The sequence below is a fragment of the Manis javanica genome, chromosome 2 (assembly GCF_040802235.1).
Source record: "Manis javanica isolate MJ-LG chromosome 2, MJ_LKY, whole genome shotgun sequence".
Taxonomy (NCBI): Eukaryota; Metazoa; Chordata; class Mammalia; order Pholidota; family Manidae; genus Manis; species Manis javanica.
This window is the reverse complement of record NC_133157.1, coordinates 7,296,475-7,313,369: the sequence shown is the minus strand read 5'-3', so window position 1 is coordinate 7,313,369 and position 16,895 is coordinate 7,296,475. Positions and strand designations below refer to the sequence as shown.

At 50.6% G+C, this 16,895-nt stretch overlaps 2 protein-coding genes across 4 annotated transcripts in view; one reads left to right on the top strand and one right to left on the bottom strand.

The window, feature by feature from the left end:
- Nucleotides 1-8,137: 8,137 nt before the first annotated feature.
- On the bottom strand, nucleotides 8,138-13,589 carry NAIF1 (nuclear apoptosis inducing factor 1). Of its 2 annotated transcripts, XR_001853311.3 has the most exons (3): nucleotides 12,133-13,589; nucleotides 9,705-10,418; nucleotides 8,138-9,400 (listed from the first exon to the last, which is right to left on the bottom strand). XR_001853311.3 is itself a non-coding variant. In XM_017661647.3 (2 exons), exons 1-2 carry the CDS (start codon nucleotides 12,641-12,643, stop codon nucleotides 9,946-9,948), a joined length of 984 nt encoding a protein of 327 aa, XP_017517136.1. In that variant the 5' UTR covers nucleotides 12,644-13,589; the 3' UTR covers nucleotides 8,138-9,945. The 2 variants fall into 2 exon arrangements, 1 of the variants encoding a protein (XP_017517136.1); XM_017661647.3 differs by having other exon boundaries at nucleotides 8,138-10,418.
- Nucleotides 13,590-13,720: 131 nt separating this feature from the next.
- Nucleotides 13,721-16,895, top strand: part of SLC25A25 (solute carrier family 25 member 25) — a 30,799-nt gene continuing 27,624 nt past the window's right edge. For both annotated transcript variants that reach the window (XM_017661696.3, XM_017661693.3), the window contains exon 1: nucleotides 13,721-14,100. In XM_017661696.3, coding sequence (XP_017517185.1) covers nucleotides 13,846-14,100 — 255 coding nt within the window. In that variant the 5' untranslated portion in view covers nucleotides 13,721-13,845. The remainder of the gene's footprint in view (nucleotides 14,101-16,895) is intronic.

The window sequence follows — 16,895 nt, the reverse complement described above, 5'->3', positions numbered from 1 at the left end:
TTTATAGAAAGTTTATTGTATGTCAATTATACCTCACTAAAACTGTTAAAAAAAACAAAAAGACAACAAATAACTGGGCTCCCCCAGAATTATCCAGTGATTACAGCTAACACATATAAGTTTCAGGAATCTGCATTCTTAACAGATTCCAGGTATTTTGATGAACACTGAAGTTTGAGAAGCACTGTCATAGCAAAATCCTCCTGCCACCTGTACCCCATGTCACCAAGATCTCTCCTGATGAAAGGAGGGGTTTGATTGGGGCTCTTCTGTGAGGATCTGCTGTATTTATGGGGACAGTGTCCATGAATCACAAGCCTGGTCATTTTACAGGCAAGGAAACTGAAACCTTGAGAAATAAATATCTTAGGTAAGGGTGTCTTGTTACAAGTAACAGAAATCACCCCAGCTAGTTGCCTCAAAATGTGGAAGGGGCTGTAAAAATATGGGGATCCTGCAGGCAGTGGGGGGCAGGGCTGGGAACCTTATGCAACCATGGTCATTTATGTCAGACTCTCTCAGCCCTGCCTCTCTGCTTATGTTCCCTTCTTTCTCTCCCTTTGCTGAGCAACCTTTTCTACTTCTTAGTTTGTGAAGTGGAAAAAGGTTCGAAGACTGATCTCTGGATCCCAATTCCAAATTTTAGAGAAAGAAATCCGATTGGTCCACTTTGGACTAGGTATCCTCTCCTGTCCAATCAGTTGTGGCCAGGCAGGTGGAATCACGTGGTTCAAACACGGAAGGGAGGAGAGTGGAAAGAAGGAGGGGCAGAGGCGCAGATGTTCTCAAACCTGTGATTAGTCAGCATCACATGGGAGCTTGTTAACAATCCGCACCCACCAACCTCCAAAACCACGAGCATCTCTTTCAGTTGGTCTGAGATGGGGCTCAGAAATGTGCCTTAAACCCGGATGATGCTAAAACCGAAGCTCCTGGGGTTATAACTTGGGAAACAGCTTGTCTAGGTAAATACGCTGAAGACATTTTGACCTGGAATTTGAATCTTAGGGTGGGAAAATGCACTGGAACTCTTTCAGCTGCTAATAACAAACACCTGCTTAGAATGACATAAGCAAAATTGGAGGTTTGCAGGAGCTCCAAGTTATAAATCCACTAGGGTAGATCAAGCTTTAGGAATTGCTGGATTCAAGTACTCAAACCCTGGCTGAAATCTTTCTCCAACCTCTCCTTAACCTTTCCTGGGTTGGCTTCATTATTAGGTGGGCTTTCTCTGTGGGGTGACCTCCCTAGAGCCTCAAGTTTTCTTCCTATTAGCTTGGAAATGTCATTGGAAAGAGCAAAAATCTCAGGGCAGACTCTCATTGGTCTGATTGGGTCATGTGTTCATCCTAAACCAATCACTGTGAACAGAGGAATACATTACTCTCATGGACCAGTCCTGGGCCACAGCCTTACCACTGAAAGCAGAATTGGGATCCCTCCCTCAGACTGCATGGACTGAGAGTGAGGAAGGGATAGTCCTCAAAACAAAACCAGAGTGCCACAGCCAAGGGGAGCCCTGGGTGCTGAGCAGGCACTAAAACCATCCAGAAGCAGGCCTCCTACCTAGACAGGACTCTGTTTGAGGCCTGCCTGGAAACAGTGTTTTTGCCTTGGCAGGGAACCCCTGCAGTGTCCAGTCCCCATTTGTGCATGGTTCCTGACAGGCAGGTGGCATGTGAGTATCATTGACATATATGTCAGACTGACCCAGCTTCAAGCAAAGCAAAGAGCCCAGCCCAGTTCCTCCCAGTGAGTCAGGCCCAGCCTGGGCAAAGGAAGGGTATGCAAGAGGGGCATCCTCCTTGGGGACCATTCCAGCTAGGATGGCCAAACCTTATCAAATGGATGGGGCGACTGACATGCAAGAGAAAGAGGGATCTGGCCCCCAGGCCTCCTGCACCAACCTCTGCCTTTAGCCACCTTCCTTTGGCTCCTCCCAAGGGGTATAAACAGGCCCCTAAAGGGTTAAGTAGAGAGCTTGCAAACTAATTCCCTGGGATGACTCCAGCCCATAAATGTGTTTTGTTTGGTTTGCACAGCATTTACAAATATTTAGTAGTCAATATATTTAAACTGGGAGATTTGACATAAAAGCCAAGATTCCTGGCTGCTCTGGTAAAATGGGAACATCCAGCAGGATGGGCCCGTATTCCTGACTGTCAGGATTGCCTGAAGCTGAATTCAAACTCCACCTGGCCAACCTTGTGCAGATGCAGGCAAGGACTTGGCATCTGAGCCAAGGGACTCCTAGTGGCTGTAGGCCGTAGGCCTTGGAGTTTGTGACCTGAGGATTAGCAGAATCTGTAGAGAATATGCAGTGAGGGGTCTTCAGGAGGGGAAAACCCCACAGCCCAGCAGGGAGATGTGACCTGCCCAAGGTCATAGCACTCAGATGGGGCATGGCCACTCAGGGTGAGGCTCCTGATGTGCTTGTCACAGGTCCAGGGTCCAGGCCACAGCTCTGGAAGGCTGATTCACACTCACCCTCTCACGGGAGATTGACTCACAGAGGAGGCTATGTAGCCAGGCACACCTCAGGTGGATTCCCAGCTCTGCCACTTAACAAGTTACAGCAGGTAATCTTGGCTGTAGTCTCTTCATCTATCAAATGGGGGAAATGCAAAACATCTCACAGGAATGCTATTGGTGCTCAATGCCTCCAAAATGGCAATAAAAAGTATATCAAGTATCTGTCCAGGGACTGTGCTATGAACTTGAAAAACAACTATGAATAAGAGAGACATTGATGCTGTAGGGCAGTTGATCTGAACTGGGGGTGATTTTGACCCCCGGGGCACATTTGGCAATGTCTGGATATATTTCTGATTGTCACAACTGGAGGGGGTACTGCTGTTGGCATCTAGTATACAACGGTCAGATGCCACTAAACATCCCACCCCACACAGGACAGCCCCCAGCGAGGACTGATCCAGCCCCAAATGACAGTCGTGCTGAGCTTGAGAAACCCTCCTACAGTGGGACCCAGACATTTAAATGTGTGATTACAGTACAGTGTGGTAAGCATGTGAGAAAGGAAACATATGGAGTCAAGAAGGCTCCCTGGAGGAAGTGATGCCCCAGCTGGATGTGAAGGATGAATAGGAGTCAGGAAAGGGATGAGGAAGAAAGTTGTTCTGAGCAAGAGGGACAGTAAAGGTGCAGGTTGGGAGGGTAGAGTCTGGCATTTTAAGGAAGTAAACTTTTTTACCCCCACCCGCCCCAGTTTTATTGAGCTTTAACTGACAAGTAAACTTTCAGTGTGGCTGGAATGGGAAGCAGCATCAGATGGGAAAGGCCTCTGTAGCGTCGTGTTCAGGAGTACTTTCTACACCCTGAGAGTTAAAGGAAGTCCTCGAAGGGATGGAACAGAATGCGATCTGGTTAGATTTGCTCCTGAAGACCCCACTCAGAAGGGCCTGGAGACAGGGAGGCCAGGGAAGGGGCTGCTGTGGGTAACCTGGTGAGAGAGAAGGTGGGACTGGATCAGGGAAAGGAGGACGTTGGGAGATTTGAGGGGTGTCGTGGGAGTTTTGACAACTAGCAGAAGTGAGGGGTGAGGCAGGGCTCCAGTGCTGGCAACTAGAAACAGAGGTGCCATCCCCAGGGAGGGGCTGTAGCCAGGAACAAGGTGGACAAGGTCTCCGAAGCCACAGGGCTCCCAGTGAGGGGATCAGTTTGAAGACAAGGATTTCCCCATGGTCTGAGAGTTAGGGAGTCGCCGGGCACAGAACTCTGGGAGTGCACAATGTGAGGAGTGCCTCCTGGCTCCTGGGTTGGCCAGGAAGGGCCTCTTGAGGAAGTGTCATCCAGGCTGAGCCGAGACTGCCCAGGAGCTGGCCGGGAAAGAAGCTGGGCAGAGAAGGTGACTGCCCTGGCTTGGCAGAGAACCAGCACATTCTAGCAGGACCGCTAGGCCTCCATCGCCAGACAAGCCATTTGGAGAACCACGTACCCCTTTGCAGGTATCCATACCAAGTTTAGCTCATCATTTCCAACCAAGAATGGGTTTGACCTGTGTGTTCCTCTCAGTAACCACCTTGCCCCCTTCTACAGCCCCAACCAATGTGTAGAATTTCTCCAAGGTTGGGAACTCTTTTCAGGGAGATTTCCAAGCAGGTCTACACACATGGGCCCCTCCCAGGCCCTCAGCCACTTTCTAATGTGCAAAGATTTCTAGAGTAACAGGGTCAGAGTGCCCCTGTCTGCCAAGGTCTTTCTCCTTCTCATCTCTTGACTTAAGCTACAAGAAATGAAAAACAGCTTCAATAGGTTTTCTTTCAAAATTTGGGAGGCTTCCATACCTCCTGATTGCTGGACTACAGGGAGTCCTCAACTCTCTCAGGATCATGGAGAGGCTATCTTCATGGGTCTGGGGTCCTGACCCCAATTTATAATAAAAGCAGCATGTTAGCTTGTTTCCAAAGACGGCCATCAATTCCTCCTCTCCCTATGTGCAGAAGCCATGCCTCCAACAAGATGTGGAGTCCTACTCCTCCATCCCCTTGAACCCGGGCTGTTCTGTAATTGCATGACCAGGAGGATCTGACAAACTGATGCTGTGCCTGATCTAAGCCTAACCTTCGTGAGAACCGGCAGTTTCCCAGCCACTATGCCGTGAGAGAGCCCAAGCGGCAATGTGGCGAGGCCCATACAGAGGAGAACTGAGGTACCCACTCCAACTCCCCGCCCCAGAGGACAATTCCAGCAGAGTTCCCAGCCCACAACCAGCACCAGCTTGAAAGACACGTGACTGAGCCAACCTGGGAGTGGATCCTCCAGACCCAGTAGAGCCACTCCAGCTGACACGGAGAAACAGACCTGTTCCCTCTAAGCCCTGCTCACCCTGCACAATGATAAACAAATAAATGATTGCTGTTTACGCTGCAAGTTTTGGGGTGGTTTGTTACACAGCAATAGCTCACTGAAACAAACAGCAACAGTTAGCAAGTACCAACTACGTACCATGCATTGTGCTAAGTGTTCTGTAACCGTTAACTTGTGAACTTCTCACATCAACCTTGTTAGAGAGGGATTTTTAGATGGGGAAGCCAAGGCTTAGAGAAATTAAATGACCCCATGCCGGGGCACACAGCCAATAAGTAAGAAGCAGGCTGACTCCGAAGCCCTAGCCTGCACTTGCAAAGAGCTCAGCTCCCAGCCACAAACCTATGTGTGGTCTTTCAGGCCCGATCATAGACCATGTCAAAGGCTTTATGTGGCAGGCCCACACCAGACACGGGGCATGGCCAGCACACTGCGGCCTCTGAAGGGAGCTGGGTTCAGGGAGCCATGTTCTTATGTAGTGGCATCCCTCCATTCAGGGTACCATATCAGGGGCCATCAACCAAAGCCCTTCCAGGTGCCTCTGCCAAGACCTCCCCGTGGAGAGGAGTGGGGAGACGTTGCTCGGCCTCAGGACTCAGGACTTCTCCTCTCCTAGGCTTCCCCAGCTCCCGACCCCCCCAACACACACACACATCTGTAAAACAGCAGGTGCCTTTGTTGGGGTCCCCCAGCGGTGAAATGATTCCTCACCAGTAACGCATCTGGTCCTAGCCTGGCGCTGTCCCAGGGGGAACATGGGCCATGGGAAGCTGGCACTTTTTCCTCTTGTTATACCATGTGTGCTAGTGATTAAAGGCTCGGCTGTTCCTCTCCGTTTGCCTCATTACCTGCGTGGACCCCTGTGACACGGGGCAGCTCAGCTCTGGACAACTTGCTCTCCCCCCGCTTTCAGAGCACTCGGGGCAAAAGCCTCCCAGCATCCAGCCCTTCCCGGTACCACCCCGGCCTCAGCTCCCCTGCCCTGGTCTACCTAGAATCCTTCCCACTCTCGGCTCCTGGGGCCACAGCAAACCTCTAGCTCCAGGTCACATCTTTTGTAATTGGCTCGAGCCACTTGGGACAAAGCTCCCATTGTAATCTCAAGAAAAAACTCACATCTCTTTGGAGGATCAGACACTATAAGAATGATGACAGCAGCCAGCATTTATTGAGCACAGGCCATGGGCTAGGCACATGCTTAGTGTTTTATGCACATCAACTCATGAAATGAGTGAATATGTACAGTGCTTAGAACGGCGTCTGGATGGAGTAAATGCTCAATAAATGGTAGCTATTTCCATCAAGTAACACCTCATAACACCCGTGTCAAGAAAAAACTATTATTCAGCATCCCATGTTTACAACTGAGAAACTGAGGCCCAGAAAAGTTAAAAGACACAGTGAGTAAGTGGTGGCCCTGATCCCAAGCCCAAACCTGCGTGGGCCCAGCGGCTTTCCGTGCAGGGCACTGCCTCTGGGACCCACTGTGCAGACTAGTGAATAAGAACAGCTGGTTAAAATACCAAAGGTCACCTATCTGAAAGACTTCCATCCACATGGTTTAAAATGTAAAATATATCTATACGTGAAGTCGCCAAGTCGTAAGCTTCAGTGGTTTGAAGGACTTTATGTAAAACACTTCAGGAAGGACTCCAACAAAAAAATTAACTCAATACAGGCTTCCCCCTTTCCAAAACCTTACTCTCTGCCAATTGGCTTTTAAGAAAGACCTAGATGAGTACCTGTTTTGGATAACTGAAAGAAATCTGAAGAGGCTTCTTGCTTTTATGAAATGGCAATTGCTTCTTCGCTTTATGCCCTTTGGGCTGTTAAAAACACAAAATTCAATCAAGTAAATTTGGAGATCTTATTGGTTTTATTAAGCGATTCATGAATTGGACATCATTCCCCCTCGCAAGTAGTGAAATGCCCCCACAAAGGTGTACAAAATGGAGTTTTTATAGGAGGGCGGGGCAAAAAGTTATTAGCAAAAGAAAACATCATTCTTTCAAGTCAGGTCACCCGCCCTCAGGAGCAGCGGAGGGTCTTATGCAGATGACCTCACTAGGAAGTTCCCAACTGATTCGTTTAAAATCCCACTCCTGGGAGAGGCTGAAACTGCAGTGAGGTTGGGCGCGAAGCCCCAGCTTGGTGATAGTCTGGGAGAAGTGACTCCGTGCTGGGCCTGCGTTTTTCTTTTTAACTTGCAAGTTTTCGAAGGAACAAATTCTACTTCCAGATAGCGGGGAAAACCTGGTAAGTGCCAGTTCTCCACCAACACCATCAAGGTGCATGGGGTTCAATTCTATTGAGCCACGCTTTTCCTTCTTAATATGAGTAAGTCCAAAGCCTGTAAAGAGTAGAAGTCACTTTGAACACAAGCTGCCTCCTAGGCCTCCTCATTTGACCTAGAAACTCCTCAAGGTCAGGCTCAAATTCTCTCTAGAATGCACATCTCACTGGTGGCAAGCTGAGAGTAGTTAAGAACAGTGGTTGAGAGCCACTGGGGAATAAGGCAGCTGTGTCATTTTAGGCAAATTGCTTAACCTCTCTGGTCCAGTGTCCTCATCTGCAAACTGAAAAAAATATTAGTACTTAATTCATGTGGGTGTTGCAAGAAATCAATGAGGTAATGCTCATAAGGCCTGAACAGAGTAGGAGCTCATTAATGGTCAATTTTTGTTACTACTAAATACCGGGGAGAGTGTTAACTATGTCCAGGGAGCCCGGGATCCCTCCAGAATGAAGGTCAACCTTAAGTGGAAATCTGCTCCCCAGGACTTAACTGTTCAGCAGGAACTCCTGAAAACCAGTCCTCCCTCGGGCACAACCCCAATTCCAGCTGAGTTTAAGTCTTCCAGTCTCTAAGTCAAAGTTCTTAACCCTCAGGAAATGTCAGAATCATCCAAGAGCTTGTTTACAGAGTATATTCTTAGAGCTTTCCCCAAGGAGTTTCTTCTAGGTTTTGGGGGAGGCCAGGAATTGGGTATGTTTCACAAACACACCAGGTAATTCTCATCTAGAGTCTGAACCACTGCCCTAAGCCAGGGATAGGCCCTCTCCTGTAAAGGGCCAGAGAATAAATACTTTCGGCTTTGTGGGTCAGATTTCCCTCACAACTATCCGACTCTGCTATTGCGGCACAAAAGCCAAAGACATTCAGTTAATGGAGGGATGTGGTTGTGTTCCAAAAAACCTTTATTTACAAAGACAGTCGATGGGCCAGATTTGAACTGTAGGCCAATGTGCCGACCCTGCTCTGCCGGCCAAGATCCTTTCTACATACAATCAATAAAGACGCAGACATGTATTAAAAAAAGTGGTATTTCTTTAATTTAAAATTATGACCTGGAAAGAACCAGTTTAACTGACCCAGGCCTCTTCTTTATACCCAGCTGGAACAGACACAATACTGGCTCAGATTGCCACCCCAGAGAAGAATCAAACCAAGCTGCAAATCCTCAGGATGTCCCCGCAGCTACCCTGCTGGAGCCATCAGGCTCTGGGGAAGGACGCTGCCAGGGCTGCTGCTTTCCAGCCCCACTGAAAAGAGCTTCCCTTCCACCACCCAACTCCCTCACTGACCTGACTCCTCTCAATTGCTCTGTAGCGGCCACTGCACGTGTCCCCCCCCAGAGAGGCAGATGGTACAGCCGTCACCTGCCAACCATCTTTGGGGGCATCTTCCTGCAATTGCAACAGTGGAGCTGAGCAATTATAAGTGTTCATGCCCAGAAGGTCAGCACCTTCATTGTTTGGCTGAGTTCTGGAGCCTCGAGTCATAACCGTTGGTCATGTGTGGTTGAGGCCCCAGCAGCAAAATGGGAAATGATTTGGGGAGATGCAAGGGTCTCGGTAGCCAATGATGATTCTGAAAATGTAACAGACAAATGCCATCTGGCTAAACGCCCTGCAAACAGGGAGAAAGTAACAGGATGGAATAGGGAACCCGGCCTCCTTCAGCCCTCCGAGGTTTTCTCTCTTCAAGGAGCCCAGATTTCAAAGGTCCCAATCTTAGGCTGGATCCGCCTCTCCCACCTCATACATTCAGGGCCAACCAGGTCTTCAGGACCACGCAGCCAGCCAGTGGGGGATCTTGCAGGAACACAGGGTGCTGAATAACATGGGAAGGGTGTCTGTGAAGCGGAGCAGGTATTTTTCCAAACCAACTTTTGGACATGTGCAGTCAGTAGAGAGGACAGGAAGAAGGGGGTGCCAGAACAGGCCTCGGAGTAAGGTCCTGGAGGCCTTCCCAGGAGGGGGTCACGTACAGAATAAATACACCTGGCTTGAAGCAAGCCTTCTGGAAGAAGTCAACAAGTCACCTCAGACCCGCTGCAGTGGACCAGTGAGTTTCACACTGGTTTGCTTTCTCTGAAGTTTATAGCACCAGAGCCTGATGCTTGACCTGAGTCAAAAGCTCTCGGGACAGACCACAGAAAGGCTGCCCAAGGATGTGGCAGAAGACCAGATGGTGGCCTGGCTGTCCCCACCACACGCTGCATTCCTCAGCCTGGTGGGCCGCATCCTGGGTATACTGCAGAGGCAGCCAAGGGCTCCTGCTGTGCCCGGCCTGGGGCGGAGAGAGAGGACAGCATTAGCTGGAGTCCCCTGAGAACTGAGGCACAGTCAGGAGGAGAAAGGGTGGGGTTTCCTCCCCAAGCCCAGTCACTGCCCCCCAAGGGAGGAAGAAGAGTACCATGCTGCCAGCACCACTGACACGTTACTCGAGGGAGGGCATGCAGGCATTCCAGCACAGCCCCCAACTGTGAGATGGCCCCCCCCAGTGAGAACCTCCCTTCCAGTTATCTGAGACCCAGGTCTGGGTCGTGTCACAAGCCCTGGCTCACCATCACCAGGGCCTGACCCCCACCTACCCAATCTTTGTGTTCTTAGCAAGGCAGCTCAAGTGGCGGGGGTGAGAGAGTTTGGGTCCCAGGGGTCCAGCCAGTTCTCCTTCCCAATCTCCTTTGTTCCTCATGAACAGTGGGCCCCCAAAGGTCTGTTGAAGATGGAGCTGTCCAGGCGGTCGGCCCTAGATGGAGGCCAACCACAGATCCCACTTATGAGACACCGTCATGTCACTGCCACAGCAGAAGACTGGTTCGACCCCCACCCTCATTGGATGATGCTGTCTGGTTGCCCATTCTGGGCCACCTGCCCAGGGTCAGAGGCAGGGGCGGGGTTGGGTGTGTTGCTCTGCAGATAGCGGCGAAAATCTTTGATCATGGGCCGGAGAACTTGGATGAGGACGCTCAGGGCCGCCTGGGTGCCCTCCATGGCCTGCGCCTGGCGCTCCTGGGCACAGGCCTGCACCTCCTGGGAACGGCGGATCATCTGCAGCAGGTCATTCTGCTGTTCCAGGTGCTGGGCGATCTCCTTCACATGCAGATTGGTAACTCGCTGCTCCTGGATCAGCTTGGCAGAGTTAAGGGCTATGCGGCTCTTGAGTGCCTGCGGTTTGACCGAAGTGTCAGTGTGCTGGGCCATCATCTCCACTGGGGCCTCAGTTGGTAGGGGTGGAGGGGCCTCAGCCGTACAGTACTCTACCACTCCCTCCTCAAGCGCGTGATAGGTAGTCTCTGTGGGGACTGTGGGGAAGAGAAAAGGCAGGTCATTTTTTTGAAAGAATGAGGCTGGCCACACGGGGTGGGGAGGGGACCATTAAGCCCTATTCTGGGGAATTCAAGCCTCCTCTGGCTCTATAAGCTATTCCTGTTAAGCCTAGAATTTAAAGGCTTTAGAATCCCAATCTACTTGGTAAACAAAGGGCCAGCCCTGGATCTAGCAAAAAGCAAAGCTGCTCAAAATACTAATAAAAATCCAGAGCACCTACTATGTGCCAGGCATGTGCTAAGTCCTTAGTACTCATTAGCTCGACAAATCCTCATAATGACACCAAAACGTAGATGCTGTCATGTTCGTTTTCAAAGTTAAGGACACAGACTCAGAAACATGGATCAGCTTGCCTAAGGTCACACAGCTTATTTAGCAGGTTCAGGAAGCAAACTCATAGTTCAGCATGCTTGTAACCACCCCACTGGGCTGCTTCTGGCTAACAAAGGCAGGGCCACGTGCTCCCAGGCATGCCAGCACACAGCAGGCATCTTGGAATGGGTCCCTCTACATGAGGCAGCCACATGCATCCTACCTCCTTCAGTGCTTTCTTGACTTGTCTTTTATGGCCAAGCGGAAAAGGAGGTGGGAGTGGGACAGCAGCAGCAAAGATGCCAATAAATGCCTCCCTGTTCCCTTGATCAGCTTGGCCAGTGGAAGACTTAGAGGTTCCTCCTGTTCTAGAACAGACACTGAATCCAGTGTTTGAGCTTTTTTCCACCTCAATATCCTTGTGAAATATGATACACACACACACACACACACACACACACACACACACACACACACACAATTCTCCCAAATCCTCAAGAATCATTGATTGATACAGTTCATAGTCCAACACAAACAAGCAGGTGAACCGCACTGGCACAAATTCTCATCTGAAAAGTCCAACCAAAGCTATTCCATTGCCCATTCATAGCTGAAGACCTTTGAAGGAATTCTAGGTGGGCTATTTGGGTATCTCTGCACATAGGAAAGGTCAATCTTCTCTACCCCTCAATGCCAACATCATCTGTTGGCATGCCACCCCAGCAGGAAGCCCCCTTCCTCTTCTGAGTCTTTAGGTTCTCCCATGTGACACTGCAGTTAATCATATGTGTCTTATCTGTCCTACCAGAATATAACTGGCCTATACTTTAGACACCTTGGTAATACTGGTGCCAAGCACAGGGTTTGAACAGAGTAAGTGCCCACGTTTGATGAGTGAATGAATTAGTAGATTAACACTAGGAATCATGAGGTTCCTGAGCAGTGCCTGAGGAGTATTCACCACACTGAAAAAAATAGAATGTCTTTGTCCAAAAGTGAAGCCTGACCTGGGCATTATTGTTCCCAGCTATCTATTCATTCAACAAATATGACCTGACTGCTTACTCTGTGCTAGGCTCTGTGATAAGCCCTGTGGGGATATAGACATGGTCTGTCTTTAAGGACCACACAGTTCATCATGGACATGAATGGTGGTAAAACACAGTTGAGAGCAATTCATCTCATCAGAAGTCTAGACTGTGTGCTGAGGAAGTCCCAGGGAGAACAAGATCACTTCTGTCTGGGGAGCTCTTGGAAGGCCTCATGGTCTTCTAAGACTCCCATCTGACCTTTGACCCTCTGAAGCCAACCTTCCCCAGACTAGCCCAGCTCTTGCTGGCCCTTCCCATGCTGGACTGGGCAGGAGAGGTCACTCACTCTGTGTCAGGGTGACCGTGGCTGCGGCTGCAGTGGCCGTGGGTCCAAGGGCCACGGAATGGATCTCTGTGGTAGTGGGCAGGCTGATGATGGTGGCCTCGCCCAGCAGGTTGCAGATGCGCTGTTGCATGGGGGTGAGCAGTACAGGTGCTACAGATGGCCCACCGCCTCCACTGCCACCACCTGTCCCAGGCCCACCAGCTCCGTCCTCCTCAGTGGGCCCCGGGGCCTCGCCACCCTCCACCGCCGCCCGGACCTGGGCAACCTTGCGACGGACTTCGGTCTTGAGGTCAGACCACTTCTTCTTGACTTCAGGCAGCTCTCTGCGGCAGGTGGCCACGGCATTGACCCTTCTCAGGATGCCATGCCAGGCCGCGCTCTTGGCAGCCAGAGGGACCCCGGCGTTGAAATGGTTCACCAGCAGGTGCTTCTTCAGTTCCAACTCCTCCACGATGATCTCCACCTCTCGCTCGGAGAAGTTCATCTTCCTCTTCTTGGCTGGAACGGCCATGGCCTCTCCCCAACCCCTCTTTTTAAAGAAATTATAATCCTCTCAACCGTCCCAATTCCCCCCTCTTCTATCTCAACCTCGCCCCTCACCCACCCCCCTACGGGGGATAGGCCGGGCTTGCGCAAGGCCAAGCACCGGGCCTTCGGTAACCCCCCTTGCTACGCAAAATGCGTAGGGCCCATTCCCGACCTGCCCAGCCACCGCCAGCCACCTGCGTAATGGCTTCCTGAATCTGCCTCTTCCGCCGGGGTATGCGGAGATACGCCCACTTCCCCTCTTCCCGCCTCCTAGCGCTCCTCCAGAGAACCCGCCCTCCCAGTTGGTCGTGGCCCAAATATCACGTCGGTCACTGGTTCTTTTTACCTGTCGCTCAGCTAAAGACCACGCCTATTTACTGGAATCGCCTAATCATTGGTCTAAAGGTGTGTCTATAGCTACAGAGCACTCCGCCACTTGCCTTTAACACTTCCATTGGAAAATTATTCTGTCGTTCAATCATCAGTATTACAATTACGCCGTTAAATTCAGCTATTTTATCGGTGTTTTAGGCAGAGTACCAAAACGCGACCTCCTGAAAACACCTAGTGCTTTCGGCTTTAAGCCGTTGGCCAATTAATTTTTAATTCCATCCACGGGCGCAAACTCTGCCTTGCAACCGCAGCTCACAAGTGCTCCTCACAAATCCTACTTGTCCCTGGAGAAGCAGCACGACCTCTCAGTACACAACAGTTCCTCCCAGCCTTACGATTCCGCACTCCAGACAGTGTTTCTCAATAGAAATCGGACACGGGGCCTTGGGCCAGCCAATCACATGACCTCCGACTATCGCGGCTTGATTTCCTCTCTCCGGCCGGTTCAGCCAATCCCCACCTGCCCCAGTTTGAATCGGCTCCAGGCTGAGCCGGGACCGCCCCGCCCTCTCCATTGATCCGACAAGTCCTGGGAGGTGTGGGCTGTCCTCGGGGAGGCTCCGCCCCAACCCGGGCGCTGTCCGAGCCTGTGAATGGCCGGCGGCGGCCCTGGGGGCGTGGTCAGCGAGGCAGCGCGCGGCGGGGCGGGGCTCGCGGAAGCGTTTCCTCCCGCCAGCTTGCCGGCATCGCGGAGCTTCGTCTTGCAGTCCGAGGACACCGGCGTGTCTTTCGCGTTCTGCTCATCAGCCCACCACCCACGCCCGTGCGCCCGGCGCCCCTGCCTCGCGCCCGATGGTGAGCAGTGTGTTGTGCCGCTGCGTGGCTTCCCCGCCGCCGGACGCCGCTGCCGCCGCCTCGTCGTCCGCCTCGTCGCCCGCGTCCCTGGATCCGTGCGGCGGCGCCGTCTGCGGGGGCCCGGAACACCGGCTACGCCTTTGGAGCCTCTTCCAGACTCTCGACGTCAACCGTGACGGCGGCCTGTGTGTCAACGACTTGGCCGTGGGGCTGCCGCGCCTGGGACTGCACCGCACCGAGGGCGAGCTCCGGGTAGGCGGCGCGCACTATCCGCGTTGGCAGGGAGAGGGCCCTTTGGCGCCCCGGGACCTCTGGGAGGCCCGAGTCACAGCTCTGGGCCGCTGGTTAACAGGTCTGAACGGCCCAGCTTCTTGGGAAGTCCCTCAGAGTGTGGCAGGTCTGGTGGAGGGCCTCTTGGTCTGGGTGGCAACCTTCAGTGACAGGTAGACATTCACTCCCTGGTGGAAGTGGAGGCCCTTCTTGATCAGTGTGGGCTCTGGGGTCAGGGGTAAAAGCTCTTCGTGGGCACAAGTGGGCATCCTCTGGGCTTTCTGATGGGTGAAAAGCCCCTTCCTGCTCGGGCTTTTCCCAATGTAGAAGGCCAGGTCTCAGGAGCCCTCTTTTCCTCACCTGACCTCAAGGCTAAACTTGATCCACCCGCCAGCCCCCATTGACAGATTCATCCTCCAGCGTCACCCCTGCCTTCCCCTCTTGTTCCCATGCCAGCCGTGTGCCCTGATGTGGTTCCTCTCAGAACATGTGGGAGTTGGAAAAAATGGGAACTGAGGCTTCTGCAGATCTCTGACGATGCTGGTGGGGAGGACTGGCAGTTTCTCATGGTTTAGCTTTATGCCTACTGACAGGCTCATCCAGAAGATGGGATCATGATCCCTTGCAGGGTTGCAGATTAGAGTGAAAGACGGGGATTCTTGCTGAGAGTGCACGTGGGAGGGGATATCCACTCTTACCCTGGAGTGGGCTCTTCGCAGAGAATGGCCCCCTCGGACTGCCAGAAAGAGAAGTGCTATCTCTTTATAAGAACTTTAAGCAGAGGCTGTTTCTTCCCCTTCTGTCTCTCTTGGTACGTTTTCCTTCTGACCTTGTAAGATGTAGCTACCCTTTCCCAGGCATTTCCTGTACTTTGGCTTAGCCTGACTGACAACCTGTAGTTGAACTACTGAGTACTTTACTTAGTAACCTGTTTCTCTTTAAGTTAATTTGGTCCATTTGTACATACAACAATTAAGAGAATCTCTCATAGACAAGTATGAAAAAATCTGGTAAAGTGCCAGTGAATTAAACCAGTTTTTTTGGTCGGTGTGTTTAATTCATGTCCAAGATACTTTGGATCAACATCCAAAGTACTTTACCTATTTAGGATCAGCCTAAAAAGATCAAGGGTAACACTATGCGAGATAAAGTCATTGGCCTAAGTTCAAGAGGCTTAGAGACAAGGTTTTTGTGTTTTTTGTTTTACATTGGCATTGTGAGCTGGATACTTTCCCACACATATCTGATGAATAAGTCACATGGGAAGATAGGATGGCTAAACTCAGAGGGTCTATGCTTCATGCGCTCAGAGGGGTGTGGCCCAGTGAACTTTTCTGCTTTTATGAACCTACCTACTTGGCATAGGACACCAGGCACTTGAAGGGCAGCTGGCTGTGGAGTGTATTCACTGTTTATGCCACGCTTTGTGCCTCAACAGGTGTCACGATGTTCTTGGAATTCATGATACATCTGATAATAAGCCTAATCCATTTTTTTGGCAGTAAATTTCTAAGGTAAATAAGGAGAAAGTGATCGTTTCTCTTCCCAGTGCTGAAAAAAACATTTTGATTAACCAAAGGGCGCCTGGCTCCTTGGGGGTCCCATTGGCTCTAAAATCTTTGACTCTGACTGATCTAAATTCTCTGATATGAGACAATTCTTTATTGTTTTGATGTATATATTTAGTATGGATTCTGACTACTTCTGCAGCTTTTTCAGCTTTTGAATAAATAGTTACACAGCTTTGAGAGAGATTAGGAATGACCTATCTTACTTGTTTATTACCCATAGTGGAGTACAAGTTAGACCTGTGGAGAACAGTTTAAGTATTAGAGAATCTGCCTGTTTGTAAATAACTGGGCAACAGGAAGACACCCTGCCTCATGAACCCCCATACCACTTCCTGTTGAAATTGTATATGTATTAACTACGTACAAAAAAGGCCAGCCCTGCTGCAGTTCTGCTGAAGTAGCAAAGCCAAAAGAGAATATGAGGGGCTCATTGGTGTGCAGTGGGTCCTCTGCCAGGGGAGTAGGCATCAAAAAAATACAACTGTCAAACTTAAGGCAGCTGCTTCATGTGACCCACAGGGCAAGTCGGAGACTGCTAGGGTTTGCACAGGAATCAGCTGTGAGTACTTATCAGCGGGTGATGGGTGAACCCAGACCATGTGACTACTCAAAGCCTCTTGCTAGCTTACCACAGCTCTGGTCAGGTTTTCTTTAGAAATGAACCAGGAATTTTCGGCATCTGTCTTTATTTTAGAAGACATTGGGATGGTCAAGGAAAACTTACTTAAAATGGAAGTGGGCAGAGAAACCAATGGCAGCCAGCCAGGAAAATTTTCTTTGTATTAAAAGGCATGTGAGCAAGAGGCCCTGGGACAAAAGAAGGGAAGGGTTTATTAAAAAAAGAGGAAACATGACAGAAGGAGTGACTGTGGGGGATGAAACTTAAGCTGGAGCTAATTATATATAGCATTGCCTTTTTAAGGCAGTTTCATGTGACCCAACAAAAATCTTTGTCTAAAAACAAATTGAAAACATAGGTTAGAACTCAGACAGCCAGTTAGAGAAAGAACACAAGCTGAGTTACATGTTAACGGCTGTCCCTTTAGCCGAGGCTCGTGGGCTACGGGCTGCGTATGTCATGCAGGTGAAGATTCTAGAAGATGGTGTGGTTGAGTTTGCTGGTTCAGACACTTGCATATACACCATGTGCAAGTTTGAGTCACATGATGACTTTGTGAAGCAGGCAAGTCAGTGGCTTCACTCCGT

Coding starts and splice junctions, on each gene's coding strand:
- NAIF1 (XM_017661647.3), bottom strand. CDS start 12,643: ATGGCCGTTCCAGCCAAGAAGAGGAAGATGAACTTCTCCGAGCGAGAG. Junction 10,419..12,132: donor CACGGTCACCCTGACACAGA/GTGAGTGACCTC, acceptor TCTTCCCCACAG/TCCCCACAGAGACTACCTAT.